The following is a 24918-nucleotide window of genomic DNA, read 5'->3' as shown; positions in this document are numbered from 1 at the left end:
GTGACACCAGAAGACTGAGGTACATGTGTGAGGTTGGTTGCTCCTGTGTTTGTCTCATTTCTGAGGATAAGAATGGTGGCGGGGTCAAGATCAAAACTCTTAAGTCAAAACATAAGTGTAGCCCTGCATATGACAACCAGATGATTGATTTTAATATTATAGCAAAATATTTTAAGAACAAGCTGAAGGAGAATCCTATGATCAAAGTTAAGGAGACGAGAGTGCTATTAAAAACACATTCAACATCAATGTTAGTCATGCAAAGTGTAAGAGGGCCAAGAGAATGATACTTGAATCCCCTGTTGGTAGTTTTACTGATGAGTATAATAAGATAGCGGCATATGCTAATGAATTGAGGTTGAGTAATCCAGGGAGTGATGTAATAATTACCTTATCAAAGGATGCACTTATTGAAGGAAAAATAAGATTTTCTAGGATGTATATATGTTTCCATGCTCTAACAATGTGGTTTAAGAATGGGTTGAGATCCTTTATTGGCTTGGATGGAACTTTGTTGAAAGGAAAGGCCAAAGGTCAACTTTTAGTTGTTGTTGCTCTAGATTCAATGAATCATTTTTATCCTATTGCTTGGGATGTTGTGACAAAGCAAATGGCAAATAAAATAGTAGGTTGTAAGGTGCTTGTAACTTCAACTCGTGAGAGATTGCTTCGAGGAAACTGAGGTAAATCTATGTAATGACCCGGCCGGTCGTTTCGAGAGTTATAACCCTGTTTTCTCCATTTATACTTCTTTTTATATTATTCAGCTATATTATGTTATATCGGGTTAGTTAGTTCGAGTCCGGAAGGAACTCGGGGTGAAATGAGACACTTAGTCTCATAATTGAAAAAATTTAAGTTAGAAAAGTGGACCGGATATGGACCTATATGTAAATGACCTCGGATTTAAATTTTGATGATTTCAATAGCTCCGTATGGTGATTTTGGGCTTAGGAGCGTGTCCGGAATATTATTTGGAAGTTCGTAGAGGAATTAGGCTTGAAATGCCGAAAGTTTTATTTTTGAGAAGTTTGACCGGGAGGTTGACTTTTTGATATCGGGGTCGGAATCTGATTCTAAAAATTAGAATACCTCTGTTATGTCATTTAGGACTTGTGTGCAAAATTTGAGGTCAATCGGACGTGATTTGATAGGTTCCGGAATTATTTGTAGAAATTAGAAATTTCAAAGTTCATTAGGCTTGAATTGAGGTGTAATTCATGGTTTTAGCATTTTTTGAGGTGATTTGAGGATTTGACTAAGTTCGTATGATGTTTTAGGACTTGTTGGTATATTTGGTTGAGGTCTCGAGGGCCTCGGGTGAGTTTCGGATGGTTAACGGATCAAAAATTGAACTAGAACAGCTGCTGCAATTTCCTTTTGTTGGAAATTGCTTCTGCCCAGAATCAAGCCCAGATCGAACTCATGGAAGATGGCCACGATCGAAGCCCAGATCGAGCTCAAGGTCGAGGGCCACGATCGAGCTCAGGGTCGAGGGTCACGGTCGAAGGCACGATCGAGCTCAGGGTCGAGGGTCATGATCGAAGGCATGATCGAGCCTAGGGTCGAGGGTCACGATCGAAGGCATAATCGAGCCCAGGGTCGAGGGTCACGGTCGAAGGCATGATCGAGCCCAGGGTCGAGGGTCACAGTCGAAGGCATGATCGAGCCCAGGGTCGAGGGTCACGGTCGAAGGCTGGGAAGAAGACATAATCGAGGGCCAGGACCGAGAACTAGGATCGAGGACCTCGATCGAAGGCCAAGATCGAGGCAAAACCGAGGATGTCTGGGCAGAATTATAAAAATGGGGACTTCGTCCCATTTGCCATTTTTGACAAATTGGAGCTTGGGGAGAGGCGATTTTTGTTATATTTTCAAGGAAAACTTAAGGTAAATCCCTTGTGATCATTTCTACTCCATAATAGTGAATTATCATCGACTAATCCGACTAGATTACATGATTTTGAGGTGTAAATCAGAGATTGAAACTTAGAAATTTGGAAATTTGATTTGTATATTTGAGGGTCGAGTTAAGGTCGTATTTTGGTAAAATTGGTATGGGTAGACTCATGGTTGAATGGGCTTTCGGATTTTATAACTTTTTTCGGGTTCCGAGACGTGGGCCCCACAGGCAATTTTTGAGTCAATTTCGGGTTTTGGTTTAATTTTGAAGCTTTTCTTGTGGAATTCATTCCATTAGCATATATTAATGGTATTATACTGATTGTGAATAGATTTGGAGCATTTGGAGGCCGAGTCCAGATGCAAGAGCATTGCGGGGTAGAGATTTGACCGGTTTGAAGTAAGTAACGATTGTAAATCTAGTCCTGAGGGTATGAAACCACAGATTTCGTATCATTCTATTATTTTGAGGTGACGCACATACTAGGTGACGGGCGTGTGGGCGTGCACTGTTGGAGATTTGTGACTTGGTCCGTCCCGTAGCAACTGTAAAGTTGCATACTTTATTGAAACTATTTGATACTTATATGTTTTAGAAAGAATTTCAGTAAATTGGGCTGAATGCCATGTTTGGGCCTTGCGCCAATGCTATTTGGACCCTTAAGGGCTGTTTCTTACCATCCTCTTATTGTTTTCGATTGAAAATCTATACTCAGTCATGTTTATACTTATTTACCGCATAACTCAGTTTTATGACTCTATTTTGATGTATATAAATGTTTTGAGCCGAATGCCCTGTTTTACTGAAATGCCCGAGAGACTTGAGTTACTTATGACTGAGTGAGGCCGAGGGCCTGATTTATGAGGATGAGTATGGATCGGGACTGCCCGCCTGCAGCATACTTATGACTGAGTGAGGCCGAGGGCCTGATTGGTGAGGATGAGTGTGGATCGGGGCTGCCCGCCTGCAGCATACTTTATTATTATCGCACGTGAGTTGTCCGTGCAGATTATAGCGCTTGGGCTGAAGGAGCCCCTCCGGAGTCTGTACACACCCCCAGTGAGCGCAGATACCTACTGAGTGCGAGTGTCGAGTGCTGAGTGACTGGGAGGCAAGAGTGATTGTGAGGTATGCCCGAGTGGCAAGAGTGATTGTGAGGTATGCCCGAGTGGCACGAGTGACTGTGAGGTCTGCCCGAGTGGCTGTTTATGATTTTATCATTTTGCTCACCTTGCATTGAGCCTTTGTTTGAAAAACTGTTGGAAAGATGTTTTTAAATGATTTTCTTTTTACTGGAACTGGGTTTAAACGAGATGTTTGATTCAAATCCTGATTTTTAAGGGCAATGTGGTATTTTACTGAGATTTCCTGATATGAACGTTATATGCTTTATTGCTCATCACTACTACTCAGTCTTTATTTATTGTTGTTACTTACTGAGTTGGCGTACTCACGTTACTCCCTGCACCTTGTGTGCAGATCCAGGTGTGGCTGGACACGGTAGCAGTTATTGAGTGTTCTGGTTGCAGATTTTCTTAGAGATAACAAGGTAGCTGTTTGGCGATCGCAGCCCCTGCTCTTCTCCCTTTTATCTTATTCTAGTAGTATTTAGCTATTATTCTAGGCTGAGTTAGCCTTGATATTGTTAGACAGATTATAGTAGATGCTCATGACTAGTAACACCCTGATATCGGACTTTTCTTTTCCGCACTTCTGTTTTTCTTTGATTTGAACTCTTTAAATAGAGGTTTTTATGTTAGATAACCTTGAAATTATCTTTGAAATGAAAATATCGTTTTGTTTTGGAAATGAGTCGGCTTTCCTAGTTCCACGATAGGCGCCATCATGACAGGGGGTTAATTTTGGTTCGTGACAATCTAAGATGTGTAAAGTGAATGAAAGCCCACATGTAATAGCATATTGGGCTATTCATTGAGTTTTAATGGTGCATCTCTTTACACCTTCTTGTATACAGCTTATGCACATATACTTGATTAGTTTAACTGTAGTTTTTCATTTAATTTTCAGGAAACCAGAGGGCCTCAATTTATGAAGTTAAGGATGCAGTTCAGGATACATATGATAGTTCAATGGAGATGCACAAATTCTCACCCCTATCAGCTGCTACTTGTCCTCTTCCGATACTGTTGCATTTTCCTTCGATCTTTGGCAATATGGTTGGCCAACACGGTGAGCTATTGGAGACCCCAATTTTAGGTTCCTCATCTAGGGGATCTATTGAAGTGCAATCCATTCCTATGGTATTGCTCCAAAGTTGGGGTTTTGGAAAAAATGAAGTGGAAGACATGGGAGAGACAATGTCCAAGTTGGTAGTGACACTGGAGCCTCAATATTCCTCTAATTCATATTGAATTTCAAGGAGCATATTTTATTTTTGAGTGCTAATGGGATGATTCTTCCGGTTATATGAAATTTGTACACCCTTTTTGAGTCAAGTCGTCTCTTTTTTCATTTCTTTTTTTGGTATTAACTTGCTTTAGCAGATGAGTTAGAGGTGAAGAGGATCCCTTATTTTCTTATTCCTTTTTCTCATTCTGAAATTAATGTGTCTTTCTATCTGTAGCAAAAGAAGTACAAAATCTAACTTATTGATCAGTGCAAGGTATAGTTGGTAACTCCATTGAGGATGCCAGTTCTTATCAGTGTCGAAAGAGTTGAAACAAATAAGCAAACATGTCAGTGTTTATGTAAACCCAAATATTGTTCTGACATTGCTGCACAGAGTCGTGTTTCAAATATTTAAAAGAAATTTGCTAGCGAAAATAGAAAGGATAAAGATCCTTCCTTTCTTGGTGTTTTGAAGAGAAATCCTAGTCCTTTCTATACCTAATAGTCAGAATATGGAGCTCTAATGGACTTGCACGTATAAGACTTTCTGCGGTTCATTATCTTAGAGATTAATAGCCACTTTGGCCATGCTTCTTTTGAGCTAAAATTGTGTTTTTCCCTAAGTTAAAGCTCTTTGGCCAAACTTTTATAAGGAAAAAGGTTTGTTTAAATAGAAGCAGAAGCAGTTTTTGAGAAATAGAAAAAATAGCTTCCGCTCCGAAGTACTTTCCAGTGGCACCTACTATTTGGGCAAGTTGTTTGCGAGGTAGACGTTAAGAAACAAAAACTTTTGAGGCTTGTTACAGACAGATCACAGGAAGCCAGGAATGCTATCAGGAATGTGGGGATTCAGTTCAATTGTAAATGCAGGTCTGTAGCATGTTTTTCACTTGAAAGTAAAATGACAATTTTGTTTAAAATTTATCAAGGCGATGGACAATTAATAGGGATGTTTTAGGTAAAGCAAAAATGGGTATCTAGCTAACTTACTACCTTCATGTAGTACGTTAGCAAGACTTGTGTGTGTGTGTGTGTGTGTGTATATATATATATATATATATATATATATATATATATATATATATATATATATATATATATATATATAGTGTGTGTGTGTCAAAATTGGCAACCTCGTTGACTTTTGATGGATATGCTTTTCTAATTGAAATAAACACAGTCATAGTAATATAGATTATATTGTTCCTTAACCCAAACCCGCTTCTGCCTGAAAAGATTAAAAGAAGTTGTATTTGGGTGTGTGTGTGATTCTTTAGAAAATAATAAGTACTAATATAGATTCCAAACAAAGCAAATTAAGGTAGCAAATATTACTTCCATTATATTGTTCCTCAACCACAGGGTATGTTGGTGTTCAACAACTGATAGTTTGTAGTCCTTTTGGTAGATATAATGAAGTAACAGGGGATGAGGGTATTAGGACTCTGCAAAATATGGCTTCTGACCATTTCAATATAATTAATGTATTTGTTGTAGAGGATAGTGAAATGGGGTTAATGTTCCTAATATTGTCGACCACAATGAATCACAAACAATTGATTATGAGGTTGCAACTGATTGTAGTTCAAATGAGAGTGAAAATGATACTGTTTTTTTAAGATTATGATTGAATATTTAGAAGTACTTGCACTACAAATAAAGAGGGGGATTTCTAATAAGTTGATTGAATACAAACAACTGTAAAAAGGAATGACATTCAAAGATATACCCGAGGCTAGAAAAATAATAAATTTGTATTGCTTAGCAAACTGTTATGGTTTAAAACAACTCAAGAGTGACACTAGAAGACTAAGGTACATGTGTGAGGTTGGTTGCCCCTTTATTTGTCTCATCTCTGAGGATAAGAATGGCAGCGGGCTCAAGATCAAAACTCTTTAGTTAAAACATAGGTGTAGCCCTGCATATGACAACCCTATTATTGATTTTAATACTATAGCATAATATTTTAAGAACAAGCTGCAGGAGAATTCTATGATCAAAGTTAAGGAGATGAGAGTGCTATTGAAAACACATTCAACATCAATGTTAGTCATGCAAAGTGTAAGAGGGCCAAGAGAATGATACTTGAATCCCTTGTTGATAGTTTTACTGATGAGTATAATAAGATAGAGGCATATGCTAATGAATTGAGGTCGAGTAATCCAGGGAGTGATGTAATAATTACCTTATAAAAGGATGCACTTGCTGAAGGAAAAAGAAGATTTTCTTGGATGTATATATGTTTCCATACTCTAAAAATGGGGTTTAAGAATGGGTTGAGACCCTTTATTGGCTTGGATGGAACTTTCTTGAAAGGAAAGGCCAAAAGACAACTTTTAATTGTTGTTGCTCTAGATTCAATGAATCATCTTTATCCTATTGCTCGGGCTGTTGTGGATAAAGAAACAAAGGTCACCTGGACCTGGTTCTTGACATTATTGAACAATTTATTAGACCTCAAGCTGGGGGGAGGATACACATTTATGTCAGACATGCAGAAGGTACTTATACTATTTCATTTCAATGTTATTCTTTTAAAATTATTAACAATTTCCTTTTTATTTTAAATATTTAATTTTCTGCATTCTTATATGTAAGGCTTGATTGAGGCAGTTCAGGCAGTAGTTCCTGATGCACACCATAGATATTATGTGAGGCACATAGAGACTAATTGGTGTAGAAGATGTGGTGCTGGAGATTTGAGAAAAAAGTACCTATGGTGGTGTGCATGGAGTAGTTATGAAGAAGACTTCAAGGATCAATTGAAAAACTTGGGGGAAATTGATAAAGAAGCTGTTGAAGACTTGTTGAGGTTTCCTCCACAATCATGGTGTAGAGCATACTTTGACACAGTATGCAAGAACCAACAAGTGGACAATAACGAATCCTTACACTCATGGATACTGGATGTTATGCACAAGCCAATTATTAGAATTCTTGAGGACATAAGAGTTAAGGTGATGAATATGTTGAGAGAGCATGAAGGTGATGTGATGACATGGACTGAAAATGTAAGTCCTCATACCATGCAGTTATATTATCAATTCTTGAATAGTGCACAAAAAGGTATTGTTGATTCTAATAGACAAGATGGTTATGAGGTGAATGAAGGAACTTTTGAAAAGCATAGAGTGCATATCTTACTGAAAAAATGCACTTGCAGAACATGAGACCTCACTGGAATCCCATGTCCTCATGCCATTAGAGCATTACTGTACAAAAATAAATGAACCCTTTGTGTGAGATTCATTGGTGGTTCACCAAGGAGGCTTATCTCTCCACTTATGCACATAAGTTAGAACCAATTAGAGGAGAGAAGTTATAAAAGATAGAGCTAGCTCATGCAATGGATCCTCCCCTGCTAGTGAATATGGCTGGTAGGCCTAAAGTGAAGAGGACTAGAGAAAATAATGAGATAATAAATAGGCAAGGGGAGTGGTATCAATCCAGAAAAGGCAGGGTGATGACTTGTTCTACATGTGGAAAGCCTGGACATAATGCTAGGGGATGTCAAAAGGTAACTTGACACCATTACTATATTACTTCACTAAATTAACATACAGTACGAATTTTGTTACTTTATTACTTTGACAGCAATGCAAGGGAAAGCAGCCACAAGTTGGTAAGAAAATAAAAAAAGGCCAAGAACACTAGTTGATGAGGATGTTGAGGACACCATGGCCAGATCTCCAGCTACCGCAGGGCTGTCCTTAGAAGAGGAGCTGCAACTAACACCATCACAAGCCAGTCAAGCCAACAACAATTCTGGACCTCATTACATGTTTATGCCAACACCATCTTTGTCTAGGAAGAAATTCATCAGTAATGCATCAGCAGATTTTGACTATCCAGAAACATACAATCCAGACCCACCTATATTGCCAAGGCGTGTGTTAGAGGCAAAGACTAGACTCCAAAGGGGGGAGAAACTAGGTACAACAACTAGAATAAGGACTATTAACTTTGTTCCTGATGCCAGTGGTGTATCACGACCCAATTTAGGATCATGACCGACGCTCAGGAGCAAGTTCTCCCAAGAAAGCCTTATCGGTATATTTCAAATAAACGGACAGAGTTTCTCCTATTTTTGGACTATCCAACAAAAGCTTTTCCTATCTCAAAATCAATAACCAACCATCCTAAAATCAAACCAAACAATCAACAACTTATCAATTAACCAAAACAAATCTCCTCCATTACTAATCAACCCACTAATAATCAGAAATAACAATTTATCTCCATATTCGATAAAAAAGTGCAATACTCATCATAAGTCTATAATAACAAAAGAATACTCATGATATTAAAATAATGACTATGGAGTGACTCTAAGAGTTCAAATAAAAGACTATAACAATAAATAAAATCTTCGTCCATGCGAACAAGTTTGAGGCTCACCAAGAACTATTAACATGTGCGCTCTAATTAACGAAATCCTCGTCTGCGTCAACTGCTGTCTTGGTAAAAAAAAATAGCGAAGAGTGAGTCGCTAGCTCAGTGAGTAATAACACTTAACCACAACCGTTTTTATTGTGTACAAGTCAGAAAATATGTTAGTATATTAAATAGAAAATATCATAAAAATGCCCTTTTAATAAACAATAAACAATTTTCAGTCCCATCATATTTTTCTTGTAGTATAATACAATTGACAATTCAGTAATAAGCTCGGTACCCACCGTATAATATCAATATTCATATTTGGTAGGTTTCAATGAACGGATAATGTAATCGATATAACTGTGAAGTTCTTCGCAAGAAGTCAAATATAAAGGTAGTTGCTACTCGAGGGAATCAGTAACAGTATGCTAGTTCTAGCTTTTCACTAGTGAGGGCTGTAACGGTAATCGATAATTACAAGGTGCACCAAGTCTAACGAACCCGCCGTTAGCTACGGGATCCTTCAATGTCTACTCCCATTTTAAAACAATATAGGGCATTTCGGTTCTTATCAAATCATGTAATTCATTTCGATAACAGTAAATTCAAGTAATGGTAAAACAGATCTAGTGACAACAGGAATATTTAAAATAACAATAATCATCTCAAATAACTATTTTGGTATAATATTGAGTAAAAGACTTGTCCCACATGCAACTCAAAATAATCGGTAACATATTCATATTAAAAATTATGTGTAACTCATGCAAGTTATAAAAATATAAATTGCGATAAGATTACTACTCACAGTACTATGAAATACCAACTCGACACATCGAGCGATCCGTACGACTTTCTTCGATCAATCTATAACTACATCAACATCGATCTCGTGTTAATTACCTTATTTTGGCTAAATTCATCACTAATTTAGAATACCCAATCCTCCGAGTTTTATATTTTATCATCAATTCGTCGAATTATATTTACTCATGCTATGAGTAATTTAAATTAGTCCAAAATCTTTCAAATAAAAAGGCAATTATATAGTTTATTCCCTGTACTATTCAATTTTCTTAATCATGTATATAAGTTGAAACTTAAATATTATTGTCTACAACATCTGTTTTGTATTAAATTTTCAATACCCAATAGAATCCCATAAACACAGAAATCGGGATTTAAAGGAATCCAACAGAACTAAAGAAGAATCAACGAAAGGGAAAAATTAACCTTTTTTGTTTGCCGAAGAATAGTTTTCACTTGAAGCTGTTATATAGGTCCAATCCTCCTTCCTTTAATTGTAAATTTTATTACCAACAACTTATCTTTTCCTCACTTGCTTGTCAATGATGTTGAGGTCCAAGTAGTTGTTCCAGCAACACCTTTTTTAGTTTCTTTAAGTTTGGAGTTGGCTTTCCCAATCCCTAATTCTCGTCATGTGTTAATAGGATGGGCCTTGTCCCATGTAATTTTTTTTCTTTTATTTATTAGGCTAATGACTTAAATGTCCTAACTTAAGTATCAGGTATAACATGGTGTGAGTTTGCCAACACAATTTCTTTACTCACCCAAAAATCTTACATGGAGAGAAAAAACTGCCATAACAGGAAACGAACTAGAGAGACAACGACTATCCAAGTTGAAGTAAAGAAAGGGAAATGGTAATTCACAAAACTAGTCAAGTTCTGAACATGTGATACTTTTTAGTATCTTATATGATGTAATTACTGCACGTGACAGTACTTTTAACTTAAGTGTTAGGTCCTTTTAACTATTTAATGTTGATGTCATTTTATTACTTGGATGGTATTAGTTTTTGGGGTTATAAAATGGTATCCCTTTTGGGTCCTTTTAACTGAATGGTGTTGAATTATGTTGTTGATAAATGAAGTTATGTAATTGCTGTGATATGTTGCTAAAATTAATGTCAATTCATATTTTCCAGCTATGAAATTCACTGTCCAGCTATCTATTTCATTGTCCAGCTATCTAATTCATTGTCCATTCATGAATAATGTTGAATTATACTCTACAAGTTATATTTGGAAATCACAACTATATCAACGAACTAACATTGTGACAAAGCTGTATACTTAAACAACCAGTAAAACATAAGATATATACGTTACTGTTAGTTGGAAATTTTAACAATACAAAGCAAAAAAGCAACCTAACATTAGATACCCGCAAGTTAGACACCTACAAGTTAACACCCAACTAGAGCTAACATTACAATGAACACATCTCCTAAGCCATTCATTTCTTCAATAAAGCAGCAATGAATCCCAAAAACAGTGCCGATGAAATCAGTAGACTAATTCACATCTTTGATACTTTCTCTTCCAATGTTAAAACTTTAACCACTTGAGAATGGTTTTTAGCCTCCATGGAAGCTACTTCTTGCTTCAATTTCTCCATGTCCAACTTAACAACATCCACTGACGACCCCAATTCTCTAATTGCATACATAGGTGAATCTGGAAAAACTTCATCTTCCCACAAGAAAAATTGGCATGAATAAACTTGTCAATAACATTAAATTACATTTAGACTAAAAAACTTATAAATTATACAATTGAAAAGCCTAAAACATATGCAAATGAGAAAAAAAAAAACTTTACAACAAAAACAACTAACCTCAGGCTTAGGACATTTATAAAACTTCCTTCTAGGATTAGAAATAGTTGTGGAAGTTAAGTGGCTGGCTTTCATATCACAATGACACTTAATCTGAGATGAAGAGCTTCCTTGAGACATTTCACATTCGACGAGAAAGGAGAATAGATGAGCAGAAATTTTCACTCTTCAATTGAACCCTAGAATTTACGCTTGTGGTGGTATTGGGAAGAAGAAGGCATCTGATGAACGGGTTATATTAAAAGGGCTTGGATCAGATCTTTCCAATGTGGCTTTCCATATGGCGTTTTAATTGCTTGGTTGGACAGGGGTTAAAAATAAGGTCAATTTTACCCACTTTCCTAACGGTAGGCCTATAAATGGCCTGATAGTATAACGGGGGAGAGAAATGTACTATTTACCAAAGTAGATGTCACGTCCCAAAATCGAGGAGCGCGACCAGCGCTCAACCGAGTGGACCTGATCGAGCAAGCCTGTTAGATTTTCTTCTACCCAAACTCATCCACGAATGAAGATAATACATATTTTCATTAGTTAAACAAAAACGTGATCATGTCTACAATACAAATTCATTACCAATAGTTTTCATCATTTTTAAAGTCCCAAATGGGATAAGTAATACAACCACAACATAACATAGTTTGTCTTTCTTAGCACCAATACACAACCCACACTATATCTACAGAGCCTCTATAGATAAATAAGAGTACAATGATGATGCCGGCAACAAGGTCCCGGCTATACCTCAAACAGAATACACAAAAAATAATAGATACATGACCCCGGGATGAAGTGGGGCTCACCAAGTCAACTGGGAAGAAGATGTACTGCTATCACTGATCAATACTTCCTGCTATGGAACCGCCTGCATCTATTTAAAGTGGCAGCACCCCCAGCAAAATAGGATATTAGTACCGTCGAATAGTACTAGTATGAAAACCAAACACCAATTTAAGAATTTAGAAACACAATATGAATATGATGAATCAGGGCGACAATAGAATAATATAGATAACCGTTTAAACCAGAGCAAGCTTATTAAGACCTATCAATAACATTTATAGGATTTAAGATGAGATCCTCTATAACTATCTTCACACAAGGAAGCCCTGCCGCATCATCCGATGTATGCAGGTGGAGGTGTAAGTACAATACCACAACTCTACTCAAGCGGCCCCGCCGCCTCACCCCAATATATGCGGGTGGATGTATAACCACAGAACCAAGAACCTACACAAAGCGGCTATGCCACCTCACCCCAATGTATGCGCGTGAAAATGCATCAACGATACCAATACCAATAACATTTGGTATTGTTGTGGTGCCACAACAATACCAAAAATATACACAAAGTGGTCGTACCACCTCACCCCAATGTATGCGGGTAGAGGTGCAGTCCCACAATACCATGATCCCTACACAAAGCGGTCATGCCGCCTCACCCCAATATATGCGGGTGGAGGTGTATCACAATCACAATCTCTACACATCTTGGCATAATAACCTTTATATAAATCACGACTTGAAATTATAACATGTGGATACACAATCCATAGTTTGAAACACATTTTCAATTTATAATGCAATATGATAAGAGCATTTGAAACACAAATTGAACATATATCTTTATCACAAAACTTATCGGAATACTGGATTTGTAATCAACATCTTGGAACTTACAAGGATAATGGGAATTCCAATTCTTAAAGAAGAGTTTACCCAACATGCCTCACTTGAGCTTCCTTACACTCTAAATGTTCTATAATTCTTAGCAACTTCAATCTATTTTAGAAATATAACAAATTAAACTAAAATTAGGAAGATGATCATGGTTCTAGATCATTTGAGCATTTTATCAAACACTAGGTGTGCATAAGATTTCAAGGTCCTTTTAGGGAGGATTCCATCATCCCACAACCCAATATTTATGTCATGGGCTGCTTTCCATCATCGACCCATGACCCCTTGGATGTGCCCCGTGGCGTCCTGGCAATCCTCCTAATGCCTAGCGCCATGGTCGGTCCCGTGGTCCCGGCAGCACCAAGTGACAAGCGAGCATGCGCCTCTGTCGCCCCACCGATAATCAGTGCCAGCGCCCAATGGCTGGCGAATGCCATCAGCGCCGCGCGCACTGACAATGCCGCACACGCAGACCCAATGCCAAGCACCAGCGCCCCGCCGCTGGCAGATCCAAATAGTGTCACGCGCGCCACAGCAATGCGCGCGCAGACCCTGATGCTCAAGACAAATTTGCTGCCATCGGACTTGCTTCCATAGAAAACTAAGTCCTTTTCATTATAATTATAGAGTAGTTTTACTTCATTCATTTTCAGTGTGCTTCTACAACTTTCTTAGGTCAACTCATATAACTTTGGTTTATTTTTTTTAAGCATTATTAAGGGGGACCAAAGCATTCAAACATTCAAGCATTCAAACATTCAAGCATTCAAACAATTCTCTGTACTGGTGTCTCTCCCCTCCGACACCGCATTGCATCTTGTAATAGCTTTCATCATCATCAATACAATCATCAGCTTTTATCATCAATTGCTCATTTTCCACTGCTCAATTTCTCACGACATTGGTTTTCCCGTATTGCACTGACAATCTAGTCTAGCGTACGGCGAGGACCTCAGTTGGCGCATAGCAACCGCACTGACATTGGTTGCTTAGCCTTACGTCGCCCTTCCAAGGAACTTCAGGAAGGCGCCGCGTAACAGTTAGTATCAAAGCCTAGGCTCGACATTGGACGAGGGAACTCATTGGCATCATCATCACCATTTCTGACCATGGTGAATTACGGGGATCGCATCACGACCCTAGAAGAGACGGTTGACGCATTACAGCCCATCGTGGATACGTTGCCTGATCTAAAAACCAGCCTAGTGCAAAGGTTGGATGACCTAGACCGCAGAATGCGGCAGGTAGAAATTGACATAGCAAACATCAGTCAAGACTCTGAGGAAGACCGGGAAACGGCTGCCGTCGAGGCAACCAAAATTCATGGAAAATTCGAGGACCTCCAACAGGAGCGTGCTGAGGATTTAGCCCATCGGGAACTAGAGGCAGACTGACTGACCGTCATGCAGCAAACCATAGACAACTTGACAGGATAGCTCAATGTTGTTAATGTTGCCCTTCAAAGCCTGCTCAAAGGAGGCGAAAACCACATCAGGGGTGCCATGAACATTGCCCCCATGCCACAAAAGCTGAAAATTCCGGAGCCCAAGCCGTACAACGGAGCCCGGGATGCTAAAGAAGTGGAAAACTTCATCTTCGACATCGAACAATACTTCGATGCCGTTGGACAGTTGGAGGAATCCAAGAAGGTAGCAACTGCTGCCATGTATCTTCAAGGTGATGCAAAATTCTGGTGGCGAGTCAAATACGAAGCCATCAGGGCCAGTGAAGATACTCTCCAGACATGGGCAGAACTGAAGGCCGCCATACGCCTGCAGTTCTTCCCCGAAAATGTTGAATACAATGCAAGAAGAAATTTGCGTGAACTCCGCCATACCAGGTCGGTGTGGGACTACGTGCGTGAATTCTCCGCACTCATGCTAAACATACGGGATATGGGAGACAAAGACAAACTGTTCGCATTCATAGAAGGTTTGAAACCTCATGCTCGTATGGAACTGCAAAGACAACGGGTAGATACCCTGCCCAAGGCCATTCAAGCTGCAGAGTGCCTTGGGGATTATCAATTGGAAACTTAGAAGGATAGGCCCAGCCACCTGTCCGAGGAGGATATAATGGGAGCCCACCTAGCAACGGTGGCCCCAACAGAAACGGAGGAGATCGAGGTGCATCCAAATCTAAGACTCCCTCTTCAAGTAGCAACAGTGCTGCATCAGTCAACAACAATCAGGGGAGAAAGCCCCCATCAGAATGTCGTCATTGCGGCGGGGAACATTGGAACAATCAATGCCCCAATACACAAATCAATGCTCAACAAACTGTCGACGATAATGAGTCAGATCAGGATGGCTCAGTCGGCGAAGAACAGGTAGGGGCCTTCAACGCATTTGTTGGCTCCATTCATGATACCTTGGCGGGAACCAGTGCTGGCAACCCAAGAAGAAGATATTCCCAATCGACAAGAAAGGGAAAGGAAAGGCGGACGTGAGGCCTCCCACATCATAAAGAGGACCCTAATATTCGTTGACATAAAAGTAAATAGCAGACCTATTCGGGCATTGATAGACACGGGTGCTAGCCACAACTACCTAGCCTCAACTCAGGTGCAACGCCTCGGTCTAGCAGTGTAAAAATGCAAGGGTCGTGTCAAGGCTATCAACTCTCTATCTCAGCAAGTGAGTGGAATAGCCAAAGAAGCGTCAATCCAGCTTGGCCCATACAAGGGAATATTCGACCTACACATAGCTATCATCGATGACTTCGAACTGATAGTGGGATTGGAATTCCTCAGGCAGACCAACACCATCCCGGTACCATATGCCAACATGCTCCTAATGATGGGAGACAAAGGGGCCAAATCCCACACCATACCATGCATATCCAAGAAGATGGCCGCTGGAAACATCACGGCCATACAGTTTAAGGAGGGAACCAATAGACCTGAACCCACGGTTCCGGCTGCCCTCAACATCATCAAACAGACATCACATCATCGGGGTCCAACAGCTCATGGCGCCCCTCATTGTGTGAAGACTTGTCAAGCATTCCAAAAGGACAAGTCGGATCACTCAGCACAAGCGGGACTCTTGGAGCCGCTACTTGTCCCACAGAGACCTTGGGAAAGCATTTCCCTAAATTTCATCACATGATTACCTAAGGTCGGAAATCATGCAACCATCATGGTGGTAGTAGACCAATTTTCCAAGTATGCTACCTTCATCGTAGCCCCACAGAACATATCGGCAGAAGATACAACTCGACTCTTCTTCTCTCATGTTGTCAAACATTGGGGTATGCCCAGCAACATCATTAGTGACTGCGACCCACGCTTCACTAGCAAGTTTTGGACCCAACTCTTCAGTTGCCTCGGATCCAAATTGAGTTACAACTCAAACCACCATCATCAGCAAACATATGATCAAACAGACCGGTTCAATGACATGCTGGAGGAATATCTCCGCCAATTTACAACCGGGTCACAAACACATTGGGTGAAGCTTCTGGATACTGCTCAGTTGTGTTTCAATTCACAAAAATGCGCCCATACAAACAAAAGAGCTTTTGAAATTATTACCGGACAGCAACCGCTACTCCCACAAAATGAGAATGCACCAAACATGCCATCATCTCATCGAGCTGCCAGTTTCTCGACAGAATGGGAGCAAACTTTGAAGATAGTGCGGAGCTATCTTGTCAAACCCCAAGAGAGGGCAACGAGGTATGCCGAACAAAACCGTCGCTTTGCCCAACATCAAGCAGGGGACAAAGTGATGGTAATAACCCCGAGGCAGAACTTATTTGCAAAGAGGACCCAAGATCCTCGCCTATTGCAAAGCTACATCGGGCCTTTTTCCATTGAAAGGTGCATCGGAAAATCCACATACAAGCTGAACACACCAGCCTGGTGGAAAATCCATCCAGTCTTCCATGTCAGCCGCTTCAGGCAATTTCAGAAATGCATGGAAGATCATTCAGAAAGACACCTCACAACATCGAGGGGAACAGACCTCCCAGCCAACAAGAGCCTGACCAATCATCATCATCCGGCAGGTAAGGCTTCGAGGACGTCGCCAACTCAGGTGGGGGAGAATGTCATGGGCTGCTTTCCATCATCGACCCATGACCCCTTGGACGCGTCCCATGGCATCCCAGCAAGCCTCCCAATGCCTAGCGCCACGGTCGGCCCCGTGGTCCTGGCAGTGCCAAGTGACAAGCGAGCATGCGCCTCTGTTGCCCCACCGATAATCAGTGCCAGTGGCTGGCGAATGCCATCAGCGCCGCGCATACCGACAATGCCGCACGCGCAGACCCAATGCCAAGCACCAGCGCCCCGCCGCTGGCAGATCCAAATAGTGCCGCGCGCACCCACAGCAATGCGCGCGCAGACCCTGATGCTCAAGACAAATTTGCTGCCATCGGACTTGCTTCCATAGAAGACTAAGTCCTTTTCATTTTAATTATAGAGTAGTTTTACTTCATTCATTTTCAGTGTGCTTCAACAGCTTTCTTAGGTCAACTCATGTAACTTTGATTTATTTTTTTTAAGCATTATTAAGGGGGACCAAAGCATTCAAATATTCAAGCATTCAAACAATTCTCTGTACTGGTGTCTCTCCCCCCGACACCGCATTACATCTTGTAATAGCTTTCATCATCATCAATACAATCATCAACTTTCATCATCAATTGCTCATTTTCCGCTACTCAATTGCTCACGACAATGGTTTTCCCGTACGGCACTGACAATCTAGTCTAGCGTATGGCGAGGACCTCAGTTGGCGCATAGCAACTGCACTGACATCGGTTGCTTAGCCTTACGTCGCCCTTCCAAGGAACTTCAGGAAGGCACCGCGTAACATTTACCATGCTTAGTTCAATAATTTTCCTACACCTCTTGATATCACATGCGTGTAAAATAAACAACTCTCATGCCCAATAATTATCTTGCTAATTACCCATTTTCAGATAATTTCGAAATTGGGGGTGAGGGTGTAGAATCTTACCTCTAGTATGAAGACCTAGTGAGTTTCCCTTCTTAATCTTCCAACATTTGAGCAAGAATTGAAGAACAATTATTGAGGAACACCTTCTCACTCTAGGGCACTCTCTCTCACTTTAGGCCGGACTATCCACTGCACCTTCATTGAAGCTATGTTCTTTGATCTCAACTTTCGAACTTGCCGGTCTAAAATGGCCACCGGCTCCTCATCATAAGTTAAATTACCGTCCAGTTGTACTGTACTAAAATTTAAAATATGAGACGGATCCCTGACATACTTTCGGAGTATGGATACATAGAACACTGGATGAACACCTGATAGACTAGGTGGCAAAGCAAGTTCATAAGCCACTTCTCCAATTTTCTTAAGTATCTCAAAAGGCCCAATATACCGAGGGCTCAACTTGACCTTCTTCCCGAACCTCAACACACCCTTCATTGGTGAAATTTTGAGCAGAACCTTTTCCCCAACCATGTAAGCAACATCACGGACCTTCCTGTCGACATAACTCTTATGTCTAGACTACGCCGTGCGAAGCCGCTCCTGAATCACTTTAACCTTCTCCAAAGCATCCTAAACCAAGTCAGTACCCAATAGCCTAGCCTCACCCGGCTCAAACCAACCAACCAAAGATCGACACTATCTCCCATATAATGCCAAATACGGAGCCATTTGAATACTCGACTTGTAGCTGTTATTGTAAGCAAACTCCACGAGTGGCAGAAATTTATCCCAAGAACCTCCAAAATCAATAACACAAGCACGTAGCATATACTCCAATATTTGAATAGTGCGCTCGGACTGCCCGTCTGTCTGAGGGTGAAATGTTGTACTCAACTGAACCTGTATGCCCAATTCTCGCTGCACTGCTCTCCAAAACTATGATGTACATTGCGTGCCTCGATCTGAAATGATGGACACCGACACACCGTGTAAGCGAACAATCTCGCGGATATAAATCTCAGCCAACCGCTCTGAAGAATAATTAGTACCAACTGGAATAAAATGTGCGGATTTGGTCAATTGATCTACAATCACCCAAACCACATCAAACTTCCTCAATGTCCGTGGAAGCCCAACTACGAAGTCCATGGTAATACGCTCCTATTTCCATTCCAAAATTTCAAGTCTCTGAAGTAATTCGCCCGGTCTCTGATGCTCGTACTTTACCTGTTGATAATTTAAACACCAAGCTACAAACCCAACTATATCTTTCTTCATTCGCCTCCACCAATAGTATTGCCTCAAATCCTGATACATCTTCACGGCACCTGGATGAATGGAGTACCGCGAACTGTGAGCTTCTTGGAAAATCAACTCACGCAAACCATCTACATTAGGCACACATAGCCTGCCCTGCATCCGTAATACACCGTCATCCCCAATAGTGACCTCATTGGCATCACCGTGTTGAACCGTGTCCTTAAGGACAAGCAGATGGGGATCATCATACTGGCGCTCCCTAATGCGATCATATATAGAAGACCGAGAAACCACACAAGCCAAAACTAGACTCGGCTTTGAAACATCCAATTTAACAAACTGGTTAGCCAAGGCCTGAACATCCAAGGCTAAAGGCCTCTCTGCTACCGATAAATATGCTAATCTGCCCAAACTCTCCGCTTTACGACTCAAGGAATCGGCCACCACATTGGCCTTTTCGGGATGATAGAGAATTGTGATATCATAATCCTTAAGCAACTCCAACCAATGCAAATCTCACAATAGACCCCGTACAAATAATGCCGCCAAAGTTTTAGGGAATGAACAATAGTTGCTAACTCGAGGTCGTGGACCGGATTATTCTTCTCATGTACCTTTAACTGTCTGGACGCATAGGCAATCACCCTACCGTCTTGTATCTATACTGTACCGAGACCAATACGCGACGTGTCACAATACACAATATAAAATCCTGAACTTGTAGGCAACACCAATACTGGAGTTGTAGTCAAAGCTGTCTTGAGCTTCTAAAAGCTCTCTTCACATTCATCCGAACACCTGAACGGAGCACCTTTCTGGGTCAATTTAGTCATAGGAGATGCAATAGACAAGAAACCTTCCATGAAACGACGATAATAACTGGCCAATCCGAGAAAACTCCGAATCTCAGTAATTGAAGATGGCCTGGGCCAACTCTGAACTGCCTCTATTTTCTTCGGATCCACTTTAATCCCTTCACTGGACACTATGTGTCCCAAAAATACTACTGAACTAAGCCAGAACTCACACTTAGAGAATTTGGTATAAACTTTCTCCTCTCTCAGTATCTGTTGTACAATACTCAAGTGTCGTGCATGCTCCTCCTGGCTACGTGAGTACACCAGGATATCATCAATAAATACTATGACAATTGAGTCAAGATATGGTTAGAATACACTATTCATCAAGTGCATGAATGCTGTTGGGGCATTTTTTAGCCCAAATGACATCACAAGAAATTCATAGTGACCATAACGAGTCCTGAATGCCATCTTTAGAATATCCGAATCCCGAATTTTCAACTGGTGGTACCCAAATCTCAAATCAATTTTGGAGAATACCCTCGCTCCCTGAGGTTGGTCAAATAAATCATCAATACACGGCAAAGGATACTTATTCTTGATTGTAACTTTGTTCAAATGCCTGTAATCTATACATATCCGCATAGTACCATCTTTTTTTTTTACAAATAGAACCAGTGCACCCCAAGACGACACACTAGGCCTAATAAACCCCTTATCAAGAAGTTCCTGAAGTTTCTCTTTTAATTCCTTTAACTCAGCTAGTGCCATACGATACAGATGAATAGAAATGGGCTGAGTGCCCTGCACCAAGTCAATACCGAAATCAATATCCCTGTCGGGCGGCATACCCGGCAGGTCTATAGGAAATATATCAGGAAAGTCTCTCACTACCGGTACTGAATCAATAGTAGGAGTATCTGCATCAACATCTCTCACAAAAGCCAAGTATGACAAACAACCATTCCCAACCATCCATTGGGCTTTCAAATAAGAAATTACCCAGCTAGGAATATAATCTAGAGAACCTCTCTATTCAACCGTTGGCAACCCTGGCATTGTCAACGTCACGATTTTTGCGTGACAGTCCAGAATAGCATGACATGGAGACAACCAATCCATACCCAGAATTACATCGAAATCAACCATATTAAGCAATAAAAGATCAACTCTAGTCTCCAGTCCCCCAATAGTTACCACACATGACTGATACACACGGTTCACAATAATAGTATCGCCCACCGACGTAGATAAACGAACAAGTGAAACTAAGGACTCACGGGGCATATCCAGATAATGAGTAAAGTACGATGACACATACGAATAAGTAGAACCAGGGTCAAATAATATAGAAGCCTCACTATGGCACATTGAGACAATACATGTGATCACTGTATCTGAGGCAACAACATCTGGCTTGGCAGAAAAAGCATAGAATCGGGCCTGACCGCCACCTGATCGACCTTCCCCCCTTGGGCGGCCCTAGCTGACTGACCCCCACCCCGTGCTGACTGGGCGGGTGGTGAAACAACTGGTGCTGAAGTCGTAGTCTGACTCTGACTTCTCTGCTGCACTGGACCTCCCGAGCGACAAGGACACTGTCTCCACATATGCCCAAATTCCCCGCACTCAAAGCAGCTCCCCGGTACTGATGGTGGTGCGGACTGAATCGGGCCTCGAGAACCAGAATAACTGCTAGAAGCACCCGGTGCAAATGAACCCTGAACTGAAGGAGCACGGGATGAACTCTGGGCTAGAAGGGCGCCGAGAGATGGATGACCCTAATGAGAACTATATGAACCCTAGATGGATGATGCACCACGGTGAACTGGACGACTCGTTTGAGCGTGCCTGTAAGGACGACCCCTACCACGGTAAAACTGACCCCCGGAAGGAACACTGCTAAAATCACCTGGACCACGAGACCTCTTAGCCTCCCTCTCTCCACACTCTTGGCTACGTACCATCTCTATCTACCGAGCAATGTCAACTACCTCATCAAATGTAGCATCAGATACTCTCTCTCTCTCAAGTCATAAGTAACCGCAACCGGTATGTGAGGCCATCAATGAACCTCTTAATCCTCTCCCTATCAGTGGGAACCAACCAAATTGTGTGACGAGCCAACTCAGAAAATCCCATCTCGTACTGCATCACAGATATGCCATCCTGACGTAACTACTCAAATTATTTGCGCAGCTCCTCTTTGCGAGACTGCGGCATGACCTTCTCCAAAAAGAGAACGGAGAATTCCTGCCATGTAAGTAGTACTGCACCGACCGGCCTGCGCCTCTCATAGGCCTCCCACCATCTGAAGGCAGCCCCAGAAAACTAAAAAGTAGTGAACGAGACCCCGCTGGTCTCCAGAATACCGCTGTTTGCAGCATCCGCTGGCACTTATCCAGAAATCCCTGAGCATCCTCTGACTCAGCACCGCTAAATGATGGAGGTAGAAGCCTCCCAAACCTTTCAAGTCTCCTCTGCTCATCATCTACCATAACAGGGACTACCGGGGCCTGAGCAGCTGCAGTCGGCTGGGCTGGTAGTGCCCCCAGTATCTAAAGTCCCTGCACTACATGCTCTGGAGCAAGGACAACAGGGGTATGAGTACCTCTCTCGGTCTGAGAAGTGGCTGGTGCGGCCTGAGCCGAAACCACCTGAGCAAGGCCAGTGCAAACTGTCAATATCTAAGTCAAAGCCTCTTGTAGGCCTTGAATCTCAATGGGCATAGCTGGTGCCTGAGCAGTCCCGCCGGCTTGACTACATCCAGAATTTGCTCCTGAGCTAGAGCAACTGGTGGTGCTACAGGTGCTGCTCCAACTGTTGTGCTAGCGACACCTCGACCTCTACTTTGGCCCCGACCTCTACCATGGCCCCGACCTCTCGTACCCCTAATTGGTGGCATTGGTGGTTGACCGTCTGATCCGGCAGTACGTGTCCTCACCATCTGTGAGAGAATATAATAGTAGAATTTTTAGTTTTCCGAAATCAACAAGTTCGCACGATAGAATACAAGAAAGTGAAATTTTCTTAAGGGTTCGATAGCCTCTCAAAGATAAGTACAGACGTCTCTGTACCGATCCGCAAGACTCTACTAAACATGCTCATGACTCGTGAGACATATGTAACCTAGGCTCTGATACCGACTTGTCACGACCCAAAATCTCACCCGTCGTGATGGAGCCTATCTCGATACTAGGCAAGCCGACAATATCAATAACCCACAATTTATTTTAAATACTGAAAACATAATAATTAAGTTTAAGAGTAAATCCCACAAACATTAGAAATAAACACACACCCAAAACCTGCTATCACTGAGTACATGAGCATCTATACATTATAAGTCTGGGAAAAATCTGGTCTATAATAATAATATGAGACCAAATAAAATAACAAAAGGATAGGGAAGGAGAGACAAGGTCTGCGAAATATGGCAGCTACCTCTGAATCTCCATAAAAACCAACTCTGCGAAAGAATCAACACTCATTGTATCCGGGATCACCTGGATCTGCACACGAAGTGCAGGGTGTAGTATGAGTACAACCAACTCAGTAAGTAATAATAATAAATAAAGAACTAAAAGTAGTGACGAGCTTCACACCTAAGTCCAAATACAATACTTTCCAATATAAAAGAGTAGGCATGCTCTCAGTTCAACATTTAAGATTTCACTAAAATTTCATATCACGGTTGACCGGAATAGAAAATAATATTTTCCGAAATTTCCAAAATAGTGATATATGACAGCTGAAATGCAGCAGATAATGAAATCAATGCATCCTCTCGGAGTAATTATCACTCAGTCCTCACATTCACTCCAACCTCACATTCACTCTTTCCTCACAGTCACTCATTCCTCATAGTCACTCATCACTTGACACTCGACACTCGCACTCAGTAGGTACCTGTGCTCACTGGGGGTGTGTACAGACTTCGGAGGGGCTCCTTAAGCCCAAGCACCATATCAAGCCAATCATGGCATAAATCAATAAACATGTTGCGGCGTGCAGCCCGATCCATAAATATCCTCACAATTAGGCCCTCGGCCTCACTCAGTCATCAACCTCTTCAGTCTCTCGGGCTCTCAGAAATTATGATAAGCAGCCCAAAAATAGTGATATGATGCATCAATAATAAATAAGAGAGACTAAGGTATGATATAAAATGAATAAACATGACTGAGTGAAAAATTACAATTTGAACATATTATTCAACCACATAAATGACCCAAGTGGGTACCAATAATAACAACATATGTCTAAACATGATTTTTAATACGAGTCTCGGCTCAATTTTTCCCTGTCACATAGAGAATGTACGGATATCAATAAATAATTCAACTACACTGTTCCAAGGAATTTGACCAAGTCACAATTCCTACGGTGCACACTCACATGCCTGTCACCTAGCATGTGCGTTACCTCAAAACTACTTACATAACACATAATCCGGGGTTTCATACCCTCAGGACCAAATTTAAAATTGTTACTCACTTCAACCCGTGTAATTCTTTATTACGCTATGACCTTTCCACGAGAATTGGTCTCTGAAAGCCTCGTATCTAGCCATAACTAATTCGATTCAGTCAATACCTATTATTGTAAATAATTCCATAAGGAAATACTAATTTTGCAATAAAATCCGAAATTAACTCAAAAATTGTCTGAGGGGCCCACGTCTCGGAACCCAACAAAAGTTATAAAATATGAACGCCCATCTAACCACGAGTCCAACCATATAAATTTCACCAAATTCTGACATCAACTCGACCCTCAAATCTTAAGTTAAAATCTTTGAAGATTTCTACCATTTCAACCCAATCTTTACCCATTTGAACTTAATAATCCTTCCATAAACCTTATTGGTATGTGTATGTATAAATAATACTCTAACACCCAAGAATCATACTTTTAATTACCCATCTTTACTCCAAACCCGAAATTGAAGAATTGGAGAAAGAAATTCTTACCTCTTTGAAGCCCTAGCAAGATCCTTGTG

At 41.1% G+C, this 24918-nt stretch overlaps 1 protein-coding gene across 1 annotated transcript; it reads left to right on the top strand.

Annotated features, from left to right (window-relative positions):
* Positions 1 to 6510: 6510 nt before the first annotated feature.
* LOC107791995 (uncharacterized) lies at positions 6511 to 7422 on the top strand. Its single transcript, XM_016614169.1, has 2 exons — positions 6511 to 6753; positions 6871 to 7422. The coding sequence occupies exons 1-2, from the start codon at positions 6511 to 6513 to the stop codon at positions 7420 to 7422; spliced, it is 795 nt and encodes a 264-aa protein (XP_016469655.1).
* The last annotated feature ends 17496 nt before the right edge of the window (positions 7423 to 24918 follow it).

Source organism: Nicotiana tabacum, chromosome 24 (genome assembly GCF_000715075.1).
Source record: "Nicotiana tabacum cultivar K326 chromosome 24, ASM71507v2, whole genome shotgun sequence".
NCBI lineage: Eukaryota > Viridiplantae > Streptophyta > Magnoliopsida > Solanales > Solanaceae > Nicotiana > Nicotiana tabacum.
This window is presented reverse-complemented; position numbering and strand designations above follow the sequence as displayed.